This window comes from Papio anubis, chromosome 1 (genome assembly GCF_008728515.1).
Source record: "Papio anubis isolate 15944 chromosome 1, Panubis1.0, whole genome shotgun sequence".
Classification (NCBI taxonomy): Eukaryota; Metazoa; Chordata; class Mammalia; order Primates; family Cercopithecidae; genus Papio; species Papio anubis.
Window position 1 is genome coordinate 138,787,494 of NC_044976.1, and position 26,016 is coordinate 138,813,509.

Below are 26,016 nucleotides of genomic sequence, written 5' to 3' on the forward strand. Positions count from 1 at the left end.
ATATGATATTGGCTGTGAGTTTGTCATGAATAGCTATTATTTTGAGATACGTTCCATCAATACCTAGTTTATTGAGAGTTTTTAACATGAAGAGATGTTGAATTATATCAAAGGCCTTTTCTGCATCTATTGAGATAATCATGTGGTTTTTGTCTTTGGTTCTGTTTATGTGATGGATTATGTTTTTTGATTTGCGAATGTTGAACCAGCCTTGCATCCTGGGAATGAAGCTGACTTGATTGTGGTGGATAAGCTTTTTGATGTGCTGCTGGATTTGGTTTGCCAGTACTTTATTAAGGATTTTTGCAACGATGTTCATCAGGGATATTGGCTTGAAGTTTTCTTTTTTTTGTTATGTCTCTTCCTGGTTTTGGTGTCAGGATGATGCTGGCTTCATAAAATGAGTTAGGGAAGAATCCCTCTTTTTCTGTTGTTTGGAATAGTTTCAGAAGGAATGGTACCAGCTCCTCTTTGTACCTCTGGTAAAATTTGGCTGTGAATCAGTGTGGTCCTGGGCTTTTGTTTTGGTTGGCAGACTACTAATTACAGCCTCAGTTTCAAAACTTATTGGTCTATTCAAGGATTCAACTTCTTCCTGGTTTAGTCTTGGGAGGATGTATGTGTCCAGGAGTTCATCAATTTCTTCTAGGTTTTCTAGTTCATTTGTGTAGAGGTGTTTATAGTATTCTCTCAGGGTAGTTTGTATTTCTGTGGAGTCAGTGTTGATATCCCCTTTATCATTTCTTATTGTGTCAATTTGATTCTTGATTCTTCTCTCTTTTCTTATTAGTATAGCTGGTGGTCTGTTTTGTTAATTTTTTCAAAAAATCAGCTCCTGGATTCATTGAATTTTTGCAGGGTTTTTTGTGTCTCTATCTTTTTCAGTTCTGCTCTGATCTTAGTCATTTCTTGTCTTCTGTTAGTTTTTGGATTACTTTGTACTTGCTTCTCCAGCTCTTTTAATTGTGATGTTAGGGTATCAATTTGAGATCTTTCTAGCTTCTTGATGTGGGCATTTTAGTGCTATAAATTTCCCTCTTAACACTGCTTTATCTGTGTCCCAGATATTCTGGCATGTTGCCTCTTTGTTCTCATTGGTTTCAAAGAACTTCTTGATTTCTGCCTTAACTTCATTATTTACCCAGGAGTCAATCAGGAGCAGGTTATTCAATTTCCATGTAATTGTGTGGTTTTTGAGTGAGTTTCTTAATCCTGAGTTCTAATCTGATTGCATTGTGGTCTGAGAGACTGTTACGATTTCAGTTCTTTTGCATTTGCTGAGGAGCGTTTTACTTCCAACTATGTGGTCGATTTTAGAATAAATGCCATGTGGCACAGAAAAGAATGTATATTCTGTTGATTTGGGGTGGAGAGTTCTGTAGATGTCTATAGGTTCACTTGATCCAGAGCTGAGTTCAAGTCCTGAATATCCTTGTTAATTTTCTATCTCATTGATCTAATATTGACAGTGGGGTGTTAAAGTCCCCCACTATTATTGTCTGGGAGCCTAAGTCTCTTTGTAAGTCTCTAAGAACTTGTTTTATGAATCTGGGTACTCCTGTATTGGGTGCATATATATTTAGAATAGTTAGCTCTTCTTGTTAAATTGTTCCCTTTACCATTACGTAATGTCCTTGTCTTTTTTGATCTATGTTGGTTTAAAGTCTGTTTTGTCAGCGACTAGGATTGCAGCTCTGCTTTTTTTTTCCCCCCATTTGCTTGGTAAATTTTCCTCCATCCCTTTATTTTGAGCCTATAACAGCAATTTTTCTTTTTTCTTTTCTTTTCTTTTGTTTTTTTTTTTTTTGAGACAGAGTTTCGCTCTTGTTGCCTAGGCTGGAGTGCAATGGCACAATCTCGGTTCACTGCAACCTCTCCCTCCCGGGTTCAAGTGATTCTCCTGCCTCAGCCTCCTGAGTAGCTGAGATTACAGGCATGTGCCACCATGCCTGGCTAATTTTGTATTTTCAGTAGAAATGGGGTTTCTTCATGTTGGTCAGGCTGGTCTCAAACTCCTGACATCAGGTGATCCACCTGCCTTGGCCTCCCAAAGTGCTGGGATTATAGGTGTGAGCCACTGTGCCCGGCCAACAGTAATTTTTCAAAGCTTAGTTTCTTCATCTATAAAATGAAAATGACAGTAATAGCACTGAATTCCTTGGGTTGTTTTCAGTATTAAATCAGAGAATGCATGTAAAATATAGCACAATGCCTGGCATATAGTAAGGGTTCAATAAAATAATTAATACTATTGTTATAAATTTTAATTGTAATTTTATGCCATTAAAGTCCACTTACTTCACTAATGACACAAGTTCAGTTCACAATCAAGTTCTGTGTCATAATTTTAAAAAATTCTTTATACTCAGGGAAAAGTGTTCATAATTACAAAATATTTTGGAATATTTATAGTAATGATAAAATTTATTAAAATTCTTAGAAAGGTCATTTTGTTATAAAAATCACAAATCACTAAAAGGAGATAATAAGGTGATGAGAATTAGAAATAATTTAAATATTATGCAATCTAAATTGCAAGGTTGATAAAAAACTAAACATTCTTAATTGTTTATATGACCTGATATAGTCAAGGACATATTAATGTGGAAGCCATCTATAGCTGGTTACATGCTCACGCAAAGCCTATATATCTGCAGGTGAGATAAAAGGAAATATATGACTTCAAAATGTTCATCTTTTCCCATTTTGAAACCTTTATGGGACACTTATTATGTTCTGGTTAAGCACATTCTATAATGTAATCTAAATTTTAAAGACTTAATTCACAATGATGAAGAATTGCTTTTCTTTTAAATCATGATTTTTAAACAGAATCTCTAAGTTTAACTAAAGAAGACCACAAATATATAATTTCTAAACTATGCAATACAAAATTGTATTTAAAACCATGTTGAATTTACCTCTCTTCAGATATATCTAGACACTGATGATTATAACCATTTCTACCTTCAATAATGAATGTCCACACCTTAAATTTACAAATGTATATTCTTTTTATAAATGACAGGAATATGCCAGTCCACGGGAAAACATAAAGCATGTGTTTCAAAATGACTAAAGGAGCTGCTCAAATGTCTATGGATTATGGGCAATCCTACTGATTAATTTTCTTTGCTGTCTTTTACTTTTGTCTACTTTAAAGTCAATTTAAGCATTCAATGGCTATTGATTAGCTAAAAAACAACACACCTCTAATTCAGTGGTTAGATAATTTACAATTTCCCCCCTGGAAACATTAAGAATATTGCTGAGAAGATGTGTTAAAAGACTGCAGTGAACAATGACAGAAATGTGCTGTGTGCATGTATTTATAAACCCCAGTGCCAACTCAACCGAAACTTTTTGGTAAAAGAAAGATATCTGATAATTAAGTATGTCAATCTGATGGAAATGCCACAGAGCAAAAATGCACACTCATTAGATCTGCTTAACAGTCATCTCAATTAGAAACTGAAGAAGGCATTTGTACATGATGTTACCTTCAAAAATAGGTTTTCTGCATAATGTACATGGTCTCTGCCGATTCCCTATGAACTCAAAATCCTATAAACTGGAACAAATCTAAGCTGGAACAAATCAGACTTTCATGTAACAGCTTCAGTTCCAACTTAGGTTAGAAAGAAACTTTTCTCTTACTATAGCCTGGTCCTAGGTAGAAAGCAAGAAATTATACTATTTGTTATTTCAGTAAACAAGAAAGGAATTGTGTTTTCTAAGACTGGGCAGGAATGGGGGAGAGATCTTAAGGTGTCATATCCTCTTATTAATCAATTATTTATTCTTACGATGAGTTCCAAGGCCTAGCTGATCACTAGTTAAAGGGCAGCTAGGTGCCCTTCAGAAGGGTGAAAGAAGCAGGGTATGGGAAATCCCTTTATTTTCTTTTTTATTTTTTTATTGAGACAGAGTCTCATTCTGTCACCCACACTGGAGTGCAGTGGCACAATCTCAGCTCACTGCAACCTCCACCTCCTGGGTTCAAGCAATTCTCCTGCCTCAGCCTCCCGAGTAGCTGGAATATACAGGTGTCCACTACCGTGCCTGGTTAATATTTGTATTTTTAGTAGGGATGGTATTTCACCATGTTGGTCAGGCTGTCTCGAACTCCTGACCTCAAGTGATCCACCCACCTCGGCCTCCCAAAGGGCTGGGATTACAGGCGTGAGCCACTGCGCCAGGCCTGGGAAATTCATTTTTAAACACATTTTTCTCTGCCACTTATCGGGGAAGAAGAAAAGGGCAGTACTAAAGGTCAAAATATAACGTGGCTCTGGTCCTCCCATACAATGCACACCCCAAAAGAGGAATCTAAGAATACCTTTTTTTTTTTTTTTTACAGTAGTAAAGAAAATAGAGCAATTAGAAATCTGAAAAGGACGATAGGTTAATTCAAAGTATTTTTAAATGACTGAAAAGTAGCTTTGGTTAAAAGGAAACATTCTTCCTTAGCCCATGAAGTTACAATTGCATGGTTTAGTTGGAGGTTATAAAGCACAGTCCCATGTGTTACATTTTAAAGTTACACTAAATTATAAAGTACTTACCCTTAAATTCAAGCCTTTTCATGCCAGACTGTTGCTGTGAGCCCTGTACAAAACATGCTTAATAAGAGTATAATATATAGTTTTCTTAATAAGATGTGAATAATAATCATTAATATGAGATCCAAGAAAAGCCCATAAGAAAGCCAGAAAAATCTTATTAAACTTAACTAACTTAAGAGCATGGAATACTGGAATGAAGTCTACAATCCTCAAGCCAAAACACTCACCAAACACTGATGTTGCTCAGTGAGAATTTTAAGCTGTGGGAGAAGGAGGTCAGGGGTAAAGAGGTTAAAAAAAAAAAAACAATTTGGAGCTCTGTGTAGAGTTTTACCCTATGCATTAGGGAGAAGCATTTTAACAATCAAACAATACTTCATAAATAAATCTTTACTAGGGATTGCTTTATAATGAAAAAACCCAACCAACCAAAACAAAACAAAGTTCTAGAATACCACCTAAAAAACAAAGACCCAGAATATATAACCTTGTTAGATCCTCATTACGTATAAGTGGAAACAAAGACAGAGTCATTAATCTGACTTCTTTCTAAACTTCTAAAGTGCTGGGGAGAAAATCCGCCACAGTAACATGCACTGAGATCTGTTACCTTGTTCCTTCCTGTCCAGGGCTAGGGGACTCTTCCTCCATGAAGTACCCTTTCCTTACCCACAACACACTCCATCCCTCAAAGGGAAACTTGCAATGCCAGGTCAAGGAATTTGGGGAAACTGGAAGATTTCTGAGCAGAGGAGTGACATAATGAAAGCAGTGTTTTAGGAAAGAGGAGGTGGGCAGGCCCGAGTGACCACAGACACACAAATAGGGTCCGAAGGAATGAATGTACTAACTGTCCATCCTTGCTTCTTACTAGCACAACAAAATAGTGCTTGGAAACAGTAAATTGCTTACATTCCTGTAGAAAGCATTAGGCTTGAATCTCAAAGGATTTGGTAACTATTAGAACCCTGTATCATTCAAATGGGGAAAAGAAACTGATTTCACTAAATTAACTCAGCAAACTCACATAGAATAAAGATATCAAATTTGGCCTTGAAGTCTTTCATTTTGTTCTGCTTTCTAGATTCAGAAAAATACATATGAACAAAGAAAAGACAAAAGTCTTATTTAGGAACTGAGGGTTCATCCACCAGTTTTATAAGCTACTGACTCCTTTATGGTTACTTCCACTAGATTGGTAAATGTCCTGAAGGTGGTCAGAGTTGAGCAAACAGAAAGGTTATTCCCTGACTGACTCTCCCTGGGGCACAGTCTCCTGGTCCCTCTCCATCTTCCCCTAAAGTATGGAATATCTCCTGTAATTTATTAAATACTGTACTGAAAGTGAAAAACAGAATGGTTGTATAGGTACACACCATCAACACACACAGCTGAAAGCACACTGGGGCTGGGCCCAGGAAAAGATCAAAATTCAAAATCGGAAGTACAGTTTCTACCAAATGCATATTGCCTCTGCAGCACTGTAATGGCAAAAAATCATAACTCAAATCCTAAGTTGCAGACTATCTGTATTGAATAAATGCTTCAGGCTGGGTGCTGTGGCTCACACCTGTAATCCCAACAATTTGGGAGGTCGAGGCGGGTAGATCACTTGTGGTCAGGAGTTCGAGACCAGCCTGGCCAACACGGTGAAATCCTGTCCTACTAAAATACAAAAATTAGCTGAGCATGGTGGCATGCATCTGTAGTTCCAGCTACTCGAGAGGCTGAGGCAGGATAATTTCATGAACCTGGGAGGCAGAGGTTGTAGTGAGCCGAGATTGCGCCACTGCACTCCAGCCTGGGCAACAGAGTGAGACTGTTTCCAAAAAAAAAAAAAAAAAAAAGCTTTACAATGATTACACAGCATTCAGAATTCATTTCATGGGCGCAATCTTCTTGGACTAACTAGAGTGTATCATGATGCCTTCTCTGGCCCTTCTCCAGACAAAGGGGACTGCTTGCATTCCCCAGCCCCATACCCCACCCCACCACTTATTGCCATGTTCTTGGTACTTCCAGGCCTCCTGTTTCCATATTTCAGGCAGTTGCACTCTTGTTCATTTATTTTATTTTATTTTTTTATTTTTAGTATAAACAGGGTCTCACTACGTTGCCCAGGCCTAGTCTTGAACTCCTGGGCTCAAGTGATCCTCCTCCCTTGGCCTCTTCAAGTGCTGGGATGACAGGTGTAAGCCAGCCTGGCCCGGCCTCTTGTTCATTTTTGAAAAGCCCCTCACCTCTCCTATGACACTTTCTCTTAGCTCTCCTATGATTCCATCTCCTTCTTTAGGACTCACATAACCCTCTAAACCCTGATTTTGGCATTCAGAGAGTTGGGTTATTTTTGCTGAAATCATCCTTCTCCTTCTAGACTATAAGCTGTTTGATGGCAGTGACCAATCTAACTTCATGAGGCTTTTGCTGTTGTTAAGTTTTGTTAACTTTTTACAGAAAAAGATGTATTTTGAGAATTTTTTTTGGTAATCATTCATTGATTCAACAAGTATTTACTGAACCATGAATGGGTCCCAGGCCTTAGGCTCTATTTCAAACTCCAAAATACCAAGTAATCAGTTGAATATCTGGTTTGTGTTTAAAAAAAGGAGACAATTTTGTAGAGTCAATTTTGCTGAAAAGAAGACAAAATATTACAGCAATCAAAATTGTCCTTTAAATGTTAAGTTCTATAAATTCTTTTAAATTACACCTAACAATCCATTTAAGTTTGAAAAGAAGATGCAATAGATCACAAGTGCCTTTTCCCTGGAATTAGATGTGTAACCGATCCATAACAATGTTTTTTTTTTTAAGTCTCACTGTTTGCCAAATATTTTACAACCTTTTGAATTTTTTTTTTTACCAAAAAGAAAAAACCTAAAGCATTTATTTTTTTCCCCTTTACTCTCCAGTATCTGCTAAACAACTAGCACTAATAGGGAAAGGGGATAAAGCATATATTTGCTTCATTCCAAAATGTTATATTAATTAATTTTACAAAATAAAGAAAGCATTGTTTTCTGACATTCATTATTAAAGTAAAAGATGACCAAGGCTCATATTCTAAAATGTATTACAAAATGTACAATGTATTCCTTGAGGCATAGCACACTCTAAAATCTGTTCAGTTATAATAAAAGAAGAACTCTCTCAAAGAAGTCTTTCTAAAAAATAGGCCTTCACTCCGTCTGACTGCCAAGCTGACTTACTTTGGCAAGCAAGCCTGGAACATTTTCAATTTTATAAACATTATCCCTTTTAAAAAGTTAATTTGACTGCTTTACGGAATGTCAAAATAAATCCTGGTTTCAGTGAAATCAAAATTAAATCTTACCAGACTTCTTCTAAAATCAAATATCATAATCAGATTATGTAATCAGTATAAAGTGTAAAGGCTCTGAGTTTGGAGGGCTAAAGAGACCCATTTATTCTTCATGACCCCTTTTCCTCCTCCAGAAGGCAAATGAGTGACCATCTTTTCCTATAGGTTGATGGTGTGAGGTGTGTCATTTATAAAGAAGAATGAAAAGGAACACATCATGTCTTTATTTAAACCAGGATTCAGTAATAGCTTCATTTCTAAAACAATACCAACAGGATTAAGCACAGGCATGAAACAATACAACAAAACTTAAGAGAAAGTGAAAGGAACAAAAATGGAGAACAGAAGGGAGATTATAATTTGGTACCAGACACTGTGTTAAGTGCAAGATAGCTACTGTTACTCCCATTTTACAGAGATGCTCTTACTACTTAATGTTGTACAATGAGGAAAGAATTCAGAAAAGAAAAATAAATTATAATGTAGCAACAATGATTGCTTCTAGAGACTAGCTATACTTCTCTATCCTGGAGAAAAACTACATTTTTACATTTATATTTTAGATCTACTTACAAAAAGCCCGGCAACTATAAACTAAATAAGATGATAGTTTTTGACTCAAAGATATGCAGTGACTTTTGTGGAATGTAATTGTGGCCTCTGAATTCTGAAGATTCTGAAGGATATTGCCTACTTGTTACACAATTTTTGCTAATATAGGACTTCCAATCCTTCAGATTTTTTTTTTTTTTTTTTTGACGGAGTCTCACTGTGTCACCAGGCTGGAGTGCAGTGGCGCGATACCAGCTCACTGCAACCACTGCCCAGGTTCAAGTGATTCTCCTGCCCTCCCGAGTAGCTGGGATTACAGGCACGGGCCACTACGCCCAGCTAATTTTTGTATTTTTAGTAGAGATGGGGTTTCACCATGTTGGCCAGGATGGTCTCAATCTCTTGACTTTGTAATCCGCCCGCCTCGGCCTCCCAAGGTACTGGGATTACAGACTTGAGCCACTGCGCCTAGCTGTCCTTCAGGTTTTTGAAGGGATTTTTTTTTTTTTTGTCATTTCTTTGTTATTTAGTAAACAAAACACAAGCAAATACTAAGTAGAATTATGTCAACAACAACAAAGTATTCACTGTCAAATATTGCTGTTATTCTATATCATATAAGTTTCATTTGCTGCCGTGGACTTTGAAAAGGGATCTCAGCTGTTTTAACAGAGCCAAGGAAGGTAGTCCTGTTCAATAAAACTCTGCAATTATGGTAATATTCTCCACCTGTGCTGTCCAAAATGTTAGCTACTGGCCACATGTGGCTACTGAGTACTGAAAATGTGACCAGCGCCAAATTTTCAATTTTATTGGCTTTATTGAAAAACCAATGGTTTATTGAAAAGCAAATGTCTAAAGAATGCAGTTTAGCTATTCCTTCTTGCAAAAGACACTTGTCCAGCAGTTCCAGAGAGGTAGTAATTTATATAAAAAATAAAGACAAATGATTGTTTCACTATTAGTAATCTTTCAATGGTAAGAGAGGAAAAGAGGGGAATATGAATTTGTAAAACTGTATAGTCTAGTTCTCTCTTTGTATTAATATATAATAAAACTTGCCTGTGCCTCTGTAAAAGCACTGGTATTTAACTTCTGTGGTCCAGAGAATACAACAGCTATTCTGTAAACACCAATCAAAGATGACAATCTACCTATGGTCACCCTATGCTAAAATCTAAGTGTCTTATCTTGTCCAATTCTACATCTTTGAAGTCAGGAACCAGACTTTGCCATTTCCACCTGTCTCCAGCACCTAAGGCTTATTAAATACTCATTAAGCACTTGTTGAATAAGTGAATAACTAACTCTGAATTTCTCCACTCATTGCTGCAACATCTTAGAGAAGCATTTGAATGCACTCTGGGTGATGTGGGTAAAGCAGAGACTGTGGGATCTGTGTCAGTGGGCAGGTTCCTGCCACAATGTTGATGAAGTGTTCAAAGTGATTTCTGGCTCAATTTTTCTGGCTAACAAAATAATACAATCACCAGGGCTAAGGAAAGGGGAAAGGGTGGGTCACCATAGGCCATGTGCGGTGAAGTAAGACACTTTGGGAAATGATGCTCAGAGCTGTAGTTTTACCCCTGGATGTCATGATACAGCACATGCCAAGAAACAAGAATTCTGGTGGTAGAATACTTGTCTTTTTAATATAACAAGGGAATTATCATTTCTTACTTTTTTTTTCATTTTAAAAGAGGCCCCTTCACAGAAAATAACAAATGTCCTAAAGGGAAACAAAAAGAAACCCTCTGAGAAAAGTGAGTCAGAAATTAGAAAATTATTAAAGAAATGAAGAAGAAAGGAAATGTAAGTTACAAAAATTATACAGTCATAACATATGGGGGTGGCAGGGACAATATTTAGTTAACCTTAAGGGGCTAAGCTAGTCCCAGGGTTCCTCAGTCCCCTCTATGCCAAGCATTCTTAACTCTATATAGCTCTAATTCCTCTAGTGAGTCACTGAAACATTCAAAATGGCCATCTGTCTATGAAATCACCTTAGGTAAATAAAAATGCATTTGGCAGCTATCCAAAAACATCACAGGTTCCCTATCATGATAATGAGTCTGTGGCATTGCCAAGTATCATTCATGGAGTCCTCTGTTACAATCAAGAATATTTCTTTGCAACACCAAATTAAAAGGTAAGTATAGTTTAGATTAGAACTCTAGTGTGCTATTTTTGGATGCAGAACCCCTTATTAATTGTGCAATAATACCATTACTCTTTCACTTTCATACAGCAATAAGAAGATCCCAAATGAATAACTCAAAACTTGCTTCAACCAGCACACGTGGAATGTAACTGGCTTTTGAGAGGCATTTTCCAGCTCTCTGGAGGATAAAGAGCAGATCATCATATGGACTGTTCAGGAGGTAGACTGGGGACACCTACAATGACCCTCCGCTCCCACAATCTTGTTCTCTTTACCTTTCTTACATGTTTTAGTCCCAGCTACTCAGGAGGCTGAGGCAGGAGAATGGCATGAACCGGGAGGCAGAGCTTGCAGTGAGCCAAGATCAGGCCACTGGACTCCAGCCTGGGTGACAGAGCGAGACTCTGTCTCAATAAATAAATAAATAAATATATATATATATAAAAGCTTTTGCTTTTGAAAGCTTTCCCTTCACAACTTTCCTCCACCCTCCATGTTTTGCCTCCTCAAGTCCCTTCATTAATTTCTAGTCATCTTTCAAGGGCCATTCATGTTCTGCTCTTCTTAGTCAGACTGTCCCTAACCTCAATAACCTACAGGGATCCTTCCAGGGGATCCTTCCCACCTCTCAACTCTTAGAGTTATTTATTGTTTCTACTGCAAAAGAAATGTCTTCTTCTTATTCTACTTATTTTATTTTTTAACTCCCCAGGTGACTCCAAAGACAATCAGCTAGGTATAGGACTTGTTGGTATAAGTCTTTCCTCATGGTGGGGAGACACTATTTTCTGCCTTTTAAAATTCCTTACTGTGGCTGGGCGATGTGACTCACACCTGTAGTCTCAGCACTTTGGGAGGCTAAGGCGGGCGGATCACTTGAGGCTGGGAGTTCAAGACCAGCCTGGCCAACATGGTGAAACTCCGTCTCTACTAAAAATACAAAAATTAGCTGGGCATGTTGGTGTGCGCCTGTAATCCCAGCTACTCAGGAGGCCGAGGCAGGATAATTGGTTGAAGCCAGGAGGTGGAGGTTGCAGTGAGCCGAGATCATGCCACTGTACTCCAGCCTGGGCAATGGAGCAAGACTCTGTCTCAAAAATAAACAAATAAATAAAATAAGATAAAATAAAATTCCCTATTGTTCTCAATTAGACATGTTAATTAATGGCTGAGTAATGTATATGAGGACAGGAATCTACAAATGTAAAAGCCTGAAGCTTTAAAATGAAATCTAAAGCTTTAAAATAAAATCTATTTAAGCTACTTAATATTTGGCAATAATTAAAACAGATATGTTAAATGTGATCCTTGCAATAATCTTTATTTTATTTTATTTTTGTTTTTTTTGAGAGTCTTCCTCTGTCACCCAGGCTGGAGTATAGTGGTGTGATCCTGGCTCACTGCAACCTCCACCTCCCGGGTTCAAGTAATTCTCCTGCCTCAGCCTCCTAAGTAACTGGGACTACAGGTGCTTGCCACCACCCTGGGCTAATTTTTGTAGTTTTAGCAGAGACGGGGTTTCACCATTGCTGGCCAGGCTGGTCTCGAACTCCTGACCTCAAGTGATTGGCCTGCCTCAGCCTCCCAAAGTGCTGGGATTCTAAGCTTGAGCCACCACACCTGGCCTTAATTTTATTAATCAGAAGACTAAAAAAGAATTAAAAAAAAAAAAAAACCACAGATGGTTGATATAATGAATCTTTTAGAAAGATTTATTGGAGTTTAAAGAATCAAAAGGGGATGAAAGAGAGTCTACTATACAAAAGGCGGTAAGCAGTAAATGGTCCAGACTAAAATTATATTTTCTATCTGATTGAGTCTTTAAAACATTCTCTATGGCTTAAGTACTTTATAAACAACAACAACAAAAACTTCAAAAAACACTTTCAAATACAAACAGGTGGGCCCATTTGTGGTCTAGGTGCAAATAGCAATAAAAATTGATAGCACTTAGGATCTTCCATCACCATACGATTTTAATCTAAGGCGGTCAATGTTTAAGATATCCTTTAAAGTAATGTGAAGTCATAAATACATCTTAAACATTAACTGAATAATATTTCATTAAGTACTTACTTGATGTTATCAATTTAGAAAGAACTTGAAAATTACATAGCAATAAACCACAATAAAGAAAACTAAAAAGACTTGAAGTTTCTGGTAGAGATCAACCTCTAGAACCTTTGTTACAGTAAGTTCCTGAAAGAGTTGTGTAGAATAATGAAAGGCAGTAAAGCATTGTACAGCATCCTCATTTTCAGAATTCCATACCAAAGACATCCTGTGCAGACTTTCCCAAACTGCCCTGTTCTCCCATACATAGCAGCTCTATCCAAGAACACATTTGCTTCTGTGGATATTTTATTGGTTGGGGAAAGGACGAGACAGCACCTCACTCAGTGCCTTGCCCATAGCACAATTCTGCAAATATAATACCTGCTGGCCTGAGTCAAAGTGCTTCAGTGTTCATTCTAAGATAAACCCCACCAGTATTGCCCTCAGTGCATTGTTATGTATTACCCAGCAACCTCATTCTTTCAAAGAAGCCCAGGGGACATCACTCTTTCACTGTTACTGTTACTCTGTAGTCCTCTCTGGAAGCTCAATGTCTCAGCTCTGTTTACTTAGTTCCCTTCTTCTGTCTTCCCCATTTTAGTGAATGGAATTACCATGTACCCAACCAGTTGCTCAAGCCAGGACACTGAAAATCAGTTGTGATTCTTCCTCCCTTTGCCCCTCCGATATACAATTATCCACGAAATCTAGTAGATTCCACCTCCTAAATCTCTCTAGAATGAATTTATTTATAAATCATGGTTCAAGTTATCACATTTCTCACTTGAACTATTGCAGCAAGCCTTCTAGTGTTCTTCCTATCTACAACGGTCCTGATCCAATGCAATTTGCTCTCCACAGTGCAAATGATGAAGTTTTCTAAAATGTTTCTTACTGCGTGTGTGTGGTTTTTTTTTTTTTTTTGCTTTAAAATTTATAATCTCACATCAATTAGGATGCCTACTCTTAAAAAAAAAAAAAAGATAAAATAACAAATGTTGGCAAGGATCTGGAAACACTGGAACTTTTTGCACTGCTGGTGTAAAATGGTGCAGCCACTATGGAAAACAGTTTCTCAAAAAGCTAAAAACAGAATTACCATATGCTCCAGCAATTCCACTTCTGGTCTGAGCATATACCCCAAAGAACTGAAAGCAGGGACTTGAACAGAACCCAAGTTCATAGTAGCATTATTCACAATAGCCATGACACCCAAAAGATGGAATTGTCCATCAATGAACTGATACAATGTAATATGTAATTGATAAAATGCTATAATGTAATATACAAATATGCAATGGAATATTATTCAGCCTTAAAAAGAAAGGAAATCATGACGCATGCTACAACATGAATGAACCTTGAAGACATTATGTGGAGTAAAATAAGCCAAAGAGACAAAAGGACAAAAAGTAGAATGGTGGTTGCCAGGGGCAGGTGGATTTATAATTTAGTGAGTATGGAATTTCAGTTTGGGAAGATGAAATAGTTCTGCACAAAGGTAGTAGTGATGGGTGTACAACAATGTGAATGTACTTAATGTCACTAAACTGTATACTTAAAAATGATTAAAATATTAAATTTTATGTTATGTATATCTCACCACAATAAAAAAATCACAAACACACACAAATCTACAATGGGTCCTCCTTAGCCTCAGGATGAAGTCTGGAGATTGCCTTAATGTGGTTTACAATGCCCTTCAGGATTTAGTCCTAGTATACCTCTCCTCTTGCTACCATTCTCTCTTCCACTAGGGTCCAGCCATATTGACCTATGCTGGAGCTGAGCGCACACCACCTTGTAAAAGTATTTGCATAAACTGTTCCCTCTACCTAAAAGACAAGCCTCTTCAGTTCTCTCTCCATCTGTAACTTTTCTTCATCTTCAGCCCTGTGTATTCCTTCTTGATAGTGCTTACCACAATACTGTAGCTGCCTATTTGCTTTACTGTCTCCCTTCCTACTAAAGAATGTCTCAACTTGTTTGGAATTACATCCTCGGTGCCACATTGCAGATTATATAACTAATGTAGAAAATAGCAAAGTAATAATTGAGGCACAATAAAGTATGTAATATACACAAATGGACATATACTATTCCTCTGCAGGCATCTTTAAAATATTTTATGTCTATTACAAACAGATAACTGAAAGCTCAAATTCTTGAGATACAATTCTAAATATAAAAAATTTCCCTCATACTAATCTTTCTTCTACAACTTTTTTTGACGGACAATTGTGGCAATTTTTAAGTCAGCGTTTTTCAAATTAAGTATGAGAGTGTTTTTATTTCTCTCATAACTTTTAAAATGTAAATATTATATAGTTCAGTCACAGCCTTTACTTCCAAGCAACTTCTCCATGGGTCTCAATTCCCTTTTAAATAACATACTTTTTTTTCCAGAAGGCAGTTAGCTTTTCCATCATTCTTTCTCTTTAGATAACACACAAAGACAAATCCTATACGGACAAGTCTGTGGACCCAGTGGTCATACACAGTCTGAAGTCAGTCCACCATGATTGCAAAAGCCCCGGTTCCAACAATGACTCCACAACCAAGGGTAGTGACAAGCTCAGCCACCTGCCTATCAGTTTGTTTTTAAATGCCATTCTATTTAAAGTGTACACAGGGATCTCATTGCTTTTGAATTAGGTCACTGAGAAATGCTAAGTAAAAATCCTGAAACTCTTGGCACAACCTTCCATATTGAAAGGATTGGTTATTTGTCCACAGTTTTATTATGTTGTGATTTTTTTAAAGGAGGTATCAGCTTCTAAATGCAGAAATATCTATCTTATTTCATACTTTGCAACCATATAATTTATTATTTGAAACATCAATATGATAATTTAAAAATCAACTGTTCACACAATTTGATTCAAAATGGAAAGAGTCTAAAACTAGTCATGTAGCACAAAGTTGTCAGGACAAATCTTCTAAGAAATGACTTTGGTAAATGTGAGTTCTTATCATAGCCTATAACTAAAAGACTCTCAAATCCAATATGGAAAGTGTATTCAGAAACTGCAGAAACATGCTGTGAAGGACTCTCCTCTTTTCCCCTCCCCACTCTTTCTTTCTGCTTTATTACCACGTTTCCCTTCCTCTCTTTAAAAAGAGTGTAACCAGATAATCTCAACAATGTTCAAAACCTGATAAAGGTCAAAAGTATTTATCTCTTAATCCCGTTTTGGATCTGACTTTTTTTCCCTTTTTTTTTTGTAGATACAGAGTCTTGCTGTGCTGCCCAGGCTGGCACTGAAGTCCTGGGCTCAAGCAATTTTCCCACCTTACAGAATCTTACAGCGATTCTGTAATCCCTGCAGCCGTGAGCTGCAGCACTCAGACCTGACTCTTCAATCAAAAGTGAATTTGCTACATGCATACAGTGGATTACTACTCAGTAATAAATGGAAAAACAAATACATACAATAATTAGATGAAACTCAAAAGCATTATGCTGAGCAAAAATTGCCAAATATGAAAGCATACATACTGTACGATTCCACTTATATGAAGTTCTACGAGCAGGCAAAACAAATCTACAGTAATAGAACTCAGTAGTGATTGCTTCTGGTGAAGACAGAGGTAATAACTGAGAAGGGGCACGAAGGAACTTACCTTCTGGGGTGACAGAAATGTTCTACATCAGACCAAAATGTGGGTTACGCTTTTGTACACATTTGTCAACACTGTTCAAACTGAATAATTAATCTGTACATTTCCCTATGTGTAAATTATATCCTAATTTTAAAGAGAATGCTCTTTTTCTAGCTAAACTTCTTTTATTACTTAAAAATATGAAATAATACTAGGTCTTTACAAAGTACTTAGTATTTTATAAAATATATTATCATCGCTAACCTATGCTGAATGCAACTTAACTTACCCATGGAAAAAATAGCTGAAAATCATATATATGAGAAACTATGGGCTGAGGTGGAAATAAGCACGGACAATGATACTGATTTTTCTAATACTTTTCAATCTACCAGATCTAAAAATGCTTTACAAAAAATATTTTTTAAAGTCCCATGCTACAATTTACAGGTTTCATCTGCTATGAAGGCAATTGCTACTTTTTCATCTGATCTCAGCGTACTACATAGTCACCAAAACACATGAATAGAAATTGTCGAGTACAGTCATAAGGCAGCATAAGGAAGCAAGGTTTTTTTTTTGTTTGTTTGTTTTTTTGTTTTTTCTGGGAGATGGAGTTTCACTCTTGTTGCACAGGCTGGAGTGCAATGGCATGATTTCGGCTCACCACAGTCTCCACCTCCCAGGTTCATGTGATTCTCCTGCCTCAACCTCCCGAGTAGCTGAGATTACAGGCATGCACCACCACGCCCGGCTAATTTTTTGTATTTTTAGTAGAGATGGGGTTTCTCCATGTTCGTCAGGCTGGTCTCAAACTCAGGTGATCCGCCTGCCTCGGTCTCCCAAAGTGCTGGGATTACAGGCATGAGCCACTGCACCTGGCCAGCAAGGAGTTTTTTTACTTCTTTTTCATAAATGCTCACCACTATCAATAACAGCAAATAAAGGATGGCTGCTTAGGTAGTCTCATCATAAATACGCTTCCCAGGTACAATAATAGAAACTGCTAACAGTAAAACTTTTTGTTGAATTTTATAACTTAAGGTCTAGCAGAAATTCCTAACCAGTTTGCAGACAGGAAAAGGGGAAGGGAGGATTTGACTAAGAAGTCAGTGGATACAATAGATATACTGTATTATTTTATTTGTGTTTTTCTTGGCTTCACACAATCCACAGAATATGCATTTTCATAACTTTTCTTTCTGTGCCACATTTTTCTCCTCCCCTTTCAGGAAAATAAACACAAGTTGTCATGTTCATGTGGAATTAGTTGAATGCTAAAAGCAAAACTTTCAGACCACTTACCTTATGTTGGCTATGTGCTGTTGCACAGGCTGATGCTGAAAATGGTCAGGCCACGGATGATGCAGGCAGAAGGATGGAGAGGGCTGAAGACAGCACGTAGTCTGATACACAGGTGAATGATTTGGACAAAGAGATGCAGAATACTCGGAGTGTGGCTGCATGCAACACGAGGCCAAAGCAGAGGGTGCTGCAGGGCCAGCCTCAGGATGGCACTCTTGGTGACTGCTATGGCTAGTCAAAGGGTGATGGTATGGGCAAGGATGGCAGCATTGGGGTAACATCTGAGGCGTTCTTTGGTTGTCTAAAGGCAGAAAGGATGATTTAACTGTGCCATTAAGTTGCAGGCATCCATTTGGACTCACTTTTGTTCTTGTTGCTTCTTTGGGTGTGAGCTGCTGGGCTGCATGGTCTCCATCAGAGGGGGTAAGGGGACTCGGGTTAGCAGCACTGGTTGTGATGCTGCTGTTGCTCAGAACCACAAAATCATTGTTTCCATTGCTCATAGCCATGCTCCAATTTCTTGACCCTAAGAAAGAAAATCATATAAAATCACCCAGTTATAGTCAGGCAGGCAAAAATGTAGGGAAGACAAGTATGATATTTAAAAACAGCTCTTTGAAAATGAGGGTTCTTGCAGAGTGTGAGACAGTGGTGGAAATTCAGCAGCATCTGTGATGGAACCAGCCAACACAGTGGCACTCCTCTTCTTTCCACCAGCTATTTTATGCACCTTAAGAACCCTCTTCTGTTCCCATTGATCACTTTCCTCCTGCCCACCTCTTCTTTCAGTGCCTTTTTTCTCACCTCATCCTAGATGCACAAGTAATCAGTTAAGAACGAGACCATTTTGCATATGAGAGAGGAGAGGATACAAATAGCATCCTTCAGCTTTTCAACAGTACCATGCTTGGCTTGTATGTTCTGATCTAGGAGTGACGGACAAATAGAAGGGCCACTCTGAGGGTAATTAGTTGTACAAGGTTAAAATAATTTGAATAATCTTAAGAATGTTTTATATCTTAGAAAAATCTCAAGAATATATGACTTTTCCTCTTAGTCATTCAAGTCTGAGGATAATAAATTAAAACCAGTCAGGAAAGCTAAGAATTCTAGCAACCAAAATGTCAGATGCAAAATTCTATATAATATACTACAGGTAACAATGCTTGCACATGAGAAAAATAATACTATGGGCGGGATTTGCTTCAAATGATTTTTTCTTACTTTTTTTTCCTTCCACCAAAGGGTTCAGGCCTTCAGTATAAAGGAAGATCCTTAGATGCTCAAATTACCAGCAGCAAGTGTGTCCAATCAACAAACAGAAAAACAGACAATCTCCCTATCTCTTTGCCCACTACACCTGCCCTCTGAGCAACACACACACAAAATCTGGGAATGCACAGTAAAAAAAAAAAAAAAAAAAAGTCATCAAATGCTATTAGTCTATTCAACATACACATGAAAGCCAACAACAACAACAAAAAAGAAAACTGTAATTTGGCTCACTAACCCTTCTAGCACGCCATTCTCTAAGTAGACAAAACGGCTTGTGGAGGGATCTCTCTCCAGTCCTTCCCTACCTCTGGCAGACACACAGGTAACCAGAAGAAATCCTCTTTTTCAGTCTGAGTACATCGTAATCTCACTGGCAAACCTGAATCTCCCATGAGGATTCCTGTGTACATTTTCACCCAGTATGTAAACTGCTCAGCAGGGGCGTTTGTGAGCAGAGCACGCCCATACTAGGATGTAAATTTAGCATATTTACCTTTCAGACAAAATTCCTCAAACACACCCTACCCCACATACACAAATTCAGTTAAATAAACATCATGCAGTAGGAATTTCTTCATAAATTGCTTAGTGGGAAGACAAAGCATTTAAAAACATCAATATATATATAAAATCAATTAGATATTACTTCCCTCATTTAGTCTTACATCACTTTTGAAAATGGCTTGCCAATCCCAAGCTTCCTTTTATAATGACCATTGAGAGGGATTCTGAACTGTAGTAGATACAGTTGCTCTCTCCTTCATTAAATCACTTTCCAATGTATCCAATGTTAAACAAACATCCACTGTAAAGCATTCAAATCATATACCCAACACACAGTAATAGTAGTTAAATATATTATGTAAACTAGCAGGAGGTAGGGTAGATATACTGACTGGCAAGAGCACTAATCTGATCCATGAGGCGAGAACTCATCTCATCGTTTTCTGAATGTGCCATCTCAGCAAAATCTGCTCATTTACTCTTCAGTTTACTGAAGAATATAACCTCCCTTTTGTTGTTAACAAAAGAAAAAGCCATACGCAAAGGTTATGAAGATAACAAAACATAAATTAAAGGACATTTAAAGAAGCACTGGACTTTTCTTAAAAAGCTAATTGAAATGTAAGATGTTTAATTGTGTGTTAGATAATGTAGGAAACAATCACTAGATGAGATCAATGCAATTATTTCCCAGAATTAGAAACTCTCATTGTGCAAGCACTCCATTCAAAGAAATCACTGAAGGCTCATGCTTTTCTCCAACCTCCACCTGTACCTCAGTTAAAGCTATCACAGCTGATGGGATCTGCCGGGCTAACTGGGAAAGTCAACAACTCCTCCTGCCCTTTCTATCAGGAGGGTTGAAGGAAGGAATACTTCTAATTTGTTGGTTTGTTTTTACCATCCCAGGTTAGTTAATATATTATTTCAAATAGTCTACTTTTTCCTAGGTGTTTAATTCAATCAATTCTACTGATTCTAATCACAGACGCTGGGTAAGTTATGCTAGTGAGAAGCATCTAATAACAACAAATGACTTAAAAGTTTGAAAGTGCAACTGGCTGATAGGGTTTGGATCTGTGTCCTGCCCAAATCTCATGTCGAACTGTAATCCCCAGTGTTGAAGGTGGGGTGGAGTGGGAGGTGATTGGATTATGGGGCTAGATTTCCCTCTTTATGTGGTTCTCGTGATAGTGAGTGGGTTCTTGTGAGATCTAGTCGTTTAAAAGTATGGTACACACGTCCCCCTCAACTTTCTCCTTCTCTGACCAGCTTCCCCTTACCTTCTGCCATGATTGTCAGTTTCCTAAGGCCTCCCCAGAAGCTCAGCTGGTGCTGCCACATTTCCTGTACAGCCTGCAGAATTGTGAGCCAATTAAACCTCTTTCCTTTATAAATTACCCAGTCTCAGGTTATTTTTTTTCTTTTCTTTTCTTTTTTTTTTCTGAGACAGAGTCTTACTCTGTCGCCCAGACTGGAGTGCAGTGGTGCGATCTCGGCTCACTCCAAACACCGCCTCCTGGGTTCATACCTTTCTCCTGCCTCAGTCTCCCAAGTAGCTGGGACTACAGGCGCCAGCCATCATGCCCAGCTAATTTTTTTTTATTTTTTAGTAGAGACGGGGTTTCACCATGTTAGCCAGGATGGTCTCAATCTCCTGACCTCGTGATCCGCCCGCCTCGGCCTCTGGAAGTGCTGGGATTACAGGCGTGAGCCACCGCGCCCGGCCTTTTTAAATTTTTTTTTTTTTTCTGGAGACAGGGTCTGGATCTGTCGCCCAGGGTGTAGTGAAGTGGTGTAATCTTGGCTCACTCACTGCAACCTCCGCATCCCAGGTTCAAGTGATTCTCCCACCTCAGCCTCCTGAGTAGCTGAGACCACAGGTGTGTGCCACCACACCCAGCTAATTTTTGTATTTTTTGGTAGAGACAGGGTTTCACCATGTTGGCCAGGCTGGTCTGAAACTCCTGACCTCAGGTGATCTGCCCACCTCGACCTCCCAAAGTGCTGGAACTACAGGCATGAGTCACTGTGCTCAGCCCAGGTATTTCTTTATGGTAGTGCAAGAACTGAATACATTGGGCTTCAGACAGAATCCCATCAACCTCTAACTCCCTTCAAAGAACCCTGAAATGCCCCCTAGACCCTTCTCAATCTTCATGTTTCCCTATCTTCTAATTAAATCTGCTTATCCTCAGTAAAACAAAACAAAACAAAAAATAGTTTTCTTTGTAACCAGAATCACAACTATCATTCTCTTTTAAATTTATTACAAATGTATCATTTTGTACTTACAAAAGAGTTAAATAGATTATTATATGCCAGCCAGGGACCTAATCATCATTTATAACATTTTTTTCCCACATGGTAAAATGCAGTTCAAATGCCAAATAACTGACTTACAAATGAATTTTTGGAACACAACCTATTTTGTAACTTGGGAGACTTCTTGTAATGAAGTAGGAACTAATAAAGAACAATTTGAACTCTGGCTTGTATTTGAAGCAAGTCACATGAGTGTTCTCTGATTCCATTTCTTTAATCATAACATGGGACTAATCAATTTGACCTCATAAATAAGTAAAAACTACAGGTAAAAAATTTAGAAGTAAAAACAGAAAAAATATTTTATGAAATGTCTATAGATTATTTAAGTTCAATGAATGCATTTGGGTAGGTGTTCAGATGACCAGCCAGAATAGGAAAGTATTTCACTCTGACATCAAGAGTTGACCCTAAGGCCTGTACAGAGAAAGATCATCCCTTCCCCCGTTCATCCCTTTTTTCCTTCCCCCGCTTTGCGATCATGGCTCCGGCAGCCTAGACCTCGCAGGCCCAAGCAATCCTCCCGCCTCAGCCTCCTGTGTAGCTGGGACCATAGGCATGTACCATCATGTCATGCTAATTTTAAATTTTTTTGTAGAGATAGGGTCTCCTATGTTGTCCACGCTGGTCTCAAACCCCTGAGCTCAAGCAATCCTCCTGCCTCAGCCTCCCAAAGTGCTAGGATTACAGGATGAGCCACCATGTCCAGCCTCCTTTTTCTTTAGAACTGAGATACACGAGGAAAAAATCCAGTCTGAACCTAAGATGGAGGGAACTAATAGGAAAGACATGATAGAGGAAGCATAAGTATAAAAAGGAGTGGAATAAGGAGTTCCTGAGAGAGAGTGTTAATACCTTTACATTTGTCTAACTATTGTGATAAGTATAATGGTACATGATTATGAATGCAGTGATAGTAATATTTATAGTGAAAGTTTAAAATCGGTTTTGGGTAAAATATAATGAGTAACTTTAAAAGACAGCTATGTTGAGGCTGGGCACCGAGGCTCATGCCTGTAATCCCAGCATTTTGGGAGGCTGAGGCAGGAGGACTGCGTGGGCCCAGGAATTTGAGATAAGCCTGAAAATATAGTGAGACCTTATCTCAAAAAAAATTTAAAAATTAGCTGAGCATGGTGTTGCTTACCTGTAGTCCCAGCTGCTTGGGAAGCTGAAATGGGAGGATCACTTGAGCCCAAGAGATGAAGGCTGCACTGAGCTTGAGAGCACACCACTGCACTCTAGCCTGGGTGATAGAGTCAGACCCTGTCTCAAAAAAAAACCACACACAAAAAACAGCTATTGTTGAAATCGCCTGTTCTCCCAGGGCCATAACACACAGGAGAATGCCAAAAAAAGAAAAAAAGCAAGCTATTATTGAAGCATTGGCTTGAGATGTGATGGGCCCACACCAAGATATTTTAGTGCATTTCCTGCTGTTCATGAATATAACATGCCAATATTAATAAATTCAAAGCCTCTAATCTCATATCCCCTATTTTACCTTTTTAGCCAACATTTTAATGTCCAGAATGATTTAGCAGTTTTGGGGCTACAAGGTCTTTGGCCAAAAACCATCTTTTGATTAAATTTTAAAATATACATTTCATAGGATTACTGTGAGAAGGTAGAAATGTTTTGAAAACCATAATGGGCTATATAACACAAGAATGTTAATACCCTTGTATATATAACACTATGTATGTATACATATATATACACACACACACCCTTGTAATACCCTTGTATAATATGTACAGAAGTAAATTGACATATTGAAGTATAGACAGGGGCCGGGCGCGGTGGCTCATGCCTGTAATCCCAGCACTTTGGGGGGCTGAGGCGGATGGATCACGAGGTCAGGAGATCGAGACCATCCTGGCTAACACGGTGAAACCCCATCTCTACTAAAAATACAAAAAAATTAGCCAGGCGTGGTGGCGGGTGCCTATAGTCCCAGCAACTCGGGAGGCTGAGGCAGGAGAATGGCGTGAATCTGGGAGGCGGAGCTTGGAGTGAGCTGAGATCACGCCACTGCACTCCAGCCTGGGCGACAAAGCAAGACTCTGTCTTAAAAAAATATATATATATAAAAAATATATGCGTATATATATGTGTATATATATCTATATATGTATATATGTGTGTATATATCTATATACGTGTATCTATATATCTATATATGTGTATACATAGAGAGAGAGACATTTCAATCATACTGAAATGTAAAGAGAAAAGTGTCAGAGTTCATGTGATTAGATGGTTCAAAATAATGACATCGACTCTTGTTTGGAACTCAGGAAATATACAAATATATAATAAATGGAAATAATAATGCTTCAGACAAAAAGTTGCATCTCATTGAAAATGCTGTCAGGATTATGATAATTTCATTTGTCAACAGACAATCATATATCACCTAAGGATGGGGACATGTCCTGAGACATGCGTCATCGGGTGATTTCACCATTGTGTGGTCATCACAGTGGACTTCCATAAACCTAGATGCTGTAGCCACAGTTAGGCTATATGGCGTGGTCTATTGCTTCTAGGCTACAAACCTATACAGCATGTTACTGTACTAAATACTGTAGACAACTGTAATGCAGGGATTTGTCTACTACACATATCTAAACATAAATAATAAAAAATGATGATAAACATATCTAAACATAAAAAGGTAATGTGCTGCACTCCAGTGTTACCATGGCTAGGCCATAGGAGTTTTTCATCTCCATTATAACATGGGACCAACATGGTATATGTGGTCTATCACTGACCAAAATGTCCTTATGTGGCACATGACTGCATCATACACCAAAATATGTTAATGACACACAATTTGTACAAAGGATGCAATCAAACTAGATGGCTCCCAGAATACAAATAGTGTTAAGAAAACCTCATAGCAGCTACTTGGAATTGGCGGTCAGAACTGCTAGTGTGGCCAGAAAACTGCCAAGGTAAAATCTAAATGTACTGTTGAAGAGAATACACAGACCTGTTCCAATTACCACAGTAACCACTTAGCAAAGCCATCACTATCCTTAACAAACACAGGGATCATATAGCCTGAAGGAACACCATTTTCATCCCCATCAACTGTTACAATTGTACACCTCTTTGCTATTTCCAAAGCACTTTCTCACAAATGATCTCATTTGAGTTGATCCTCCTAATAGCCCTCTGGAAAAACGGGGGTGGGGGGGCAGGCATTACCACTCCATTTTGCAAGAGAAAACAACACAGAGATTCTAAGTAAGGTGCTCAAAGTCACACACTGATGATAAATGGTGAAGCTAGGAAGCATAATGCCAAGGTTTTGAGAGCTTTCTGATAAACTGTATTCTGTACACTCACATGATGTATTTTAGAATAACTCTTTGCTTCACCAGATTCCTAATACCAAACTTCAGAATAAATACCAAGACTGGATCACCAACAAGATCCCTTGTTGTAGCCAACCATCTTTTTCAGAAGAGTCATGCTCCCTATAGCAGTTCCATTATATAAATACAAAACACCAAACCAGGGCTTCCAAATATGAGGATCACCTAGAGATGTAGTTAGAATAAAGATTTGATACAGTACATCAGGGGTAGGGCAACAAGTCTCCAACAACATGTCCATACTGCTGATACCTGGAATATATTTTGTATAGTAAGAGAAAACCACAAACTAGGTGAGGAGACTACAAGAGAATTATACCTCAGGTATGGCAAAATACGCACAATTAAATCAGAACGAACAAAAATAAGTAGGGAATGTTAACAACTGACAGAAATAAAGGCCCATTTTTCTATTTAAGGCAGAGAAATGTAACAAATTTAACAACAGAGGTTCTAATCGATAATCAAGTTTAATCATGGCTTGTATCATGACTCCCAAACTGTTTTTCGTGCATGCAAACAACAGCTGTTAGGATTTTGATCTCTTTAGTGCAACTCATATACACGGACTGAAGCACCTGCCTCGTTAACTGAGACACACATTTTTCCCTCTCAAGTGGCACTAGATATTAAAAGATGGATATATAAAGAGACCTTAAGTCTTTCTTTACATCAGGTATAAAGGCAGTCTGGTGATACCTGTATCCATTATTTACCAAACCTGTTTTAATATGAAATGGTTCCTCTACAATTGCTTCATGCTTATCCTAAAATGATGGACTAATTTCTGATTACTGGTACCATGTTGGCCTATTAACATTTAGTGTTATGGCCAGAGAAATAAGTAGCTGCTCTAAATGCCAACAGAAATCGATAAAGAACTGTAAGCATTTCTGTAGAGGGGCTATGTAGAAGCCAAATCAGGCAAGTTTTGTCTCTAGGAATACTTTTCCCTTCAAA

At 38.1% G+C, this 26,016-nt stretch overlaps 1 protein-coding gene across 9 annotated transcripts in view; it reads right to left on the reverse strand.

The window, feature by feature from the left end:
* The window catches only part of DISP1 (dispatched RND transporter family member 1), a 199,228-nt gene that overhangs the window by 43,185 nt on the left and 130,027 nt on the right, over positions 1–26,016 (reverse strand). For 8 of the 9 annotated variants that reach the window (XM_031655521.1, XM_009186775.4, XM_021926935.2 and 5 more), the window contains one exon: positions 17,564–18,089. Coding sequence is in view for 8 of the 9 variants with exons in the window: in XM_009186775.4 (XP_009185039.1) it covers positions 17,564–18,072 (509 nt within the window). In the remaining variant the exon portion in view is untranslated. The remainder of the gene's footprint in view (positions 1–17,563; positions 18,090–26,016) is intronic. The other variant, XM_009186796.4, reaches the window with a different exon arrangement.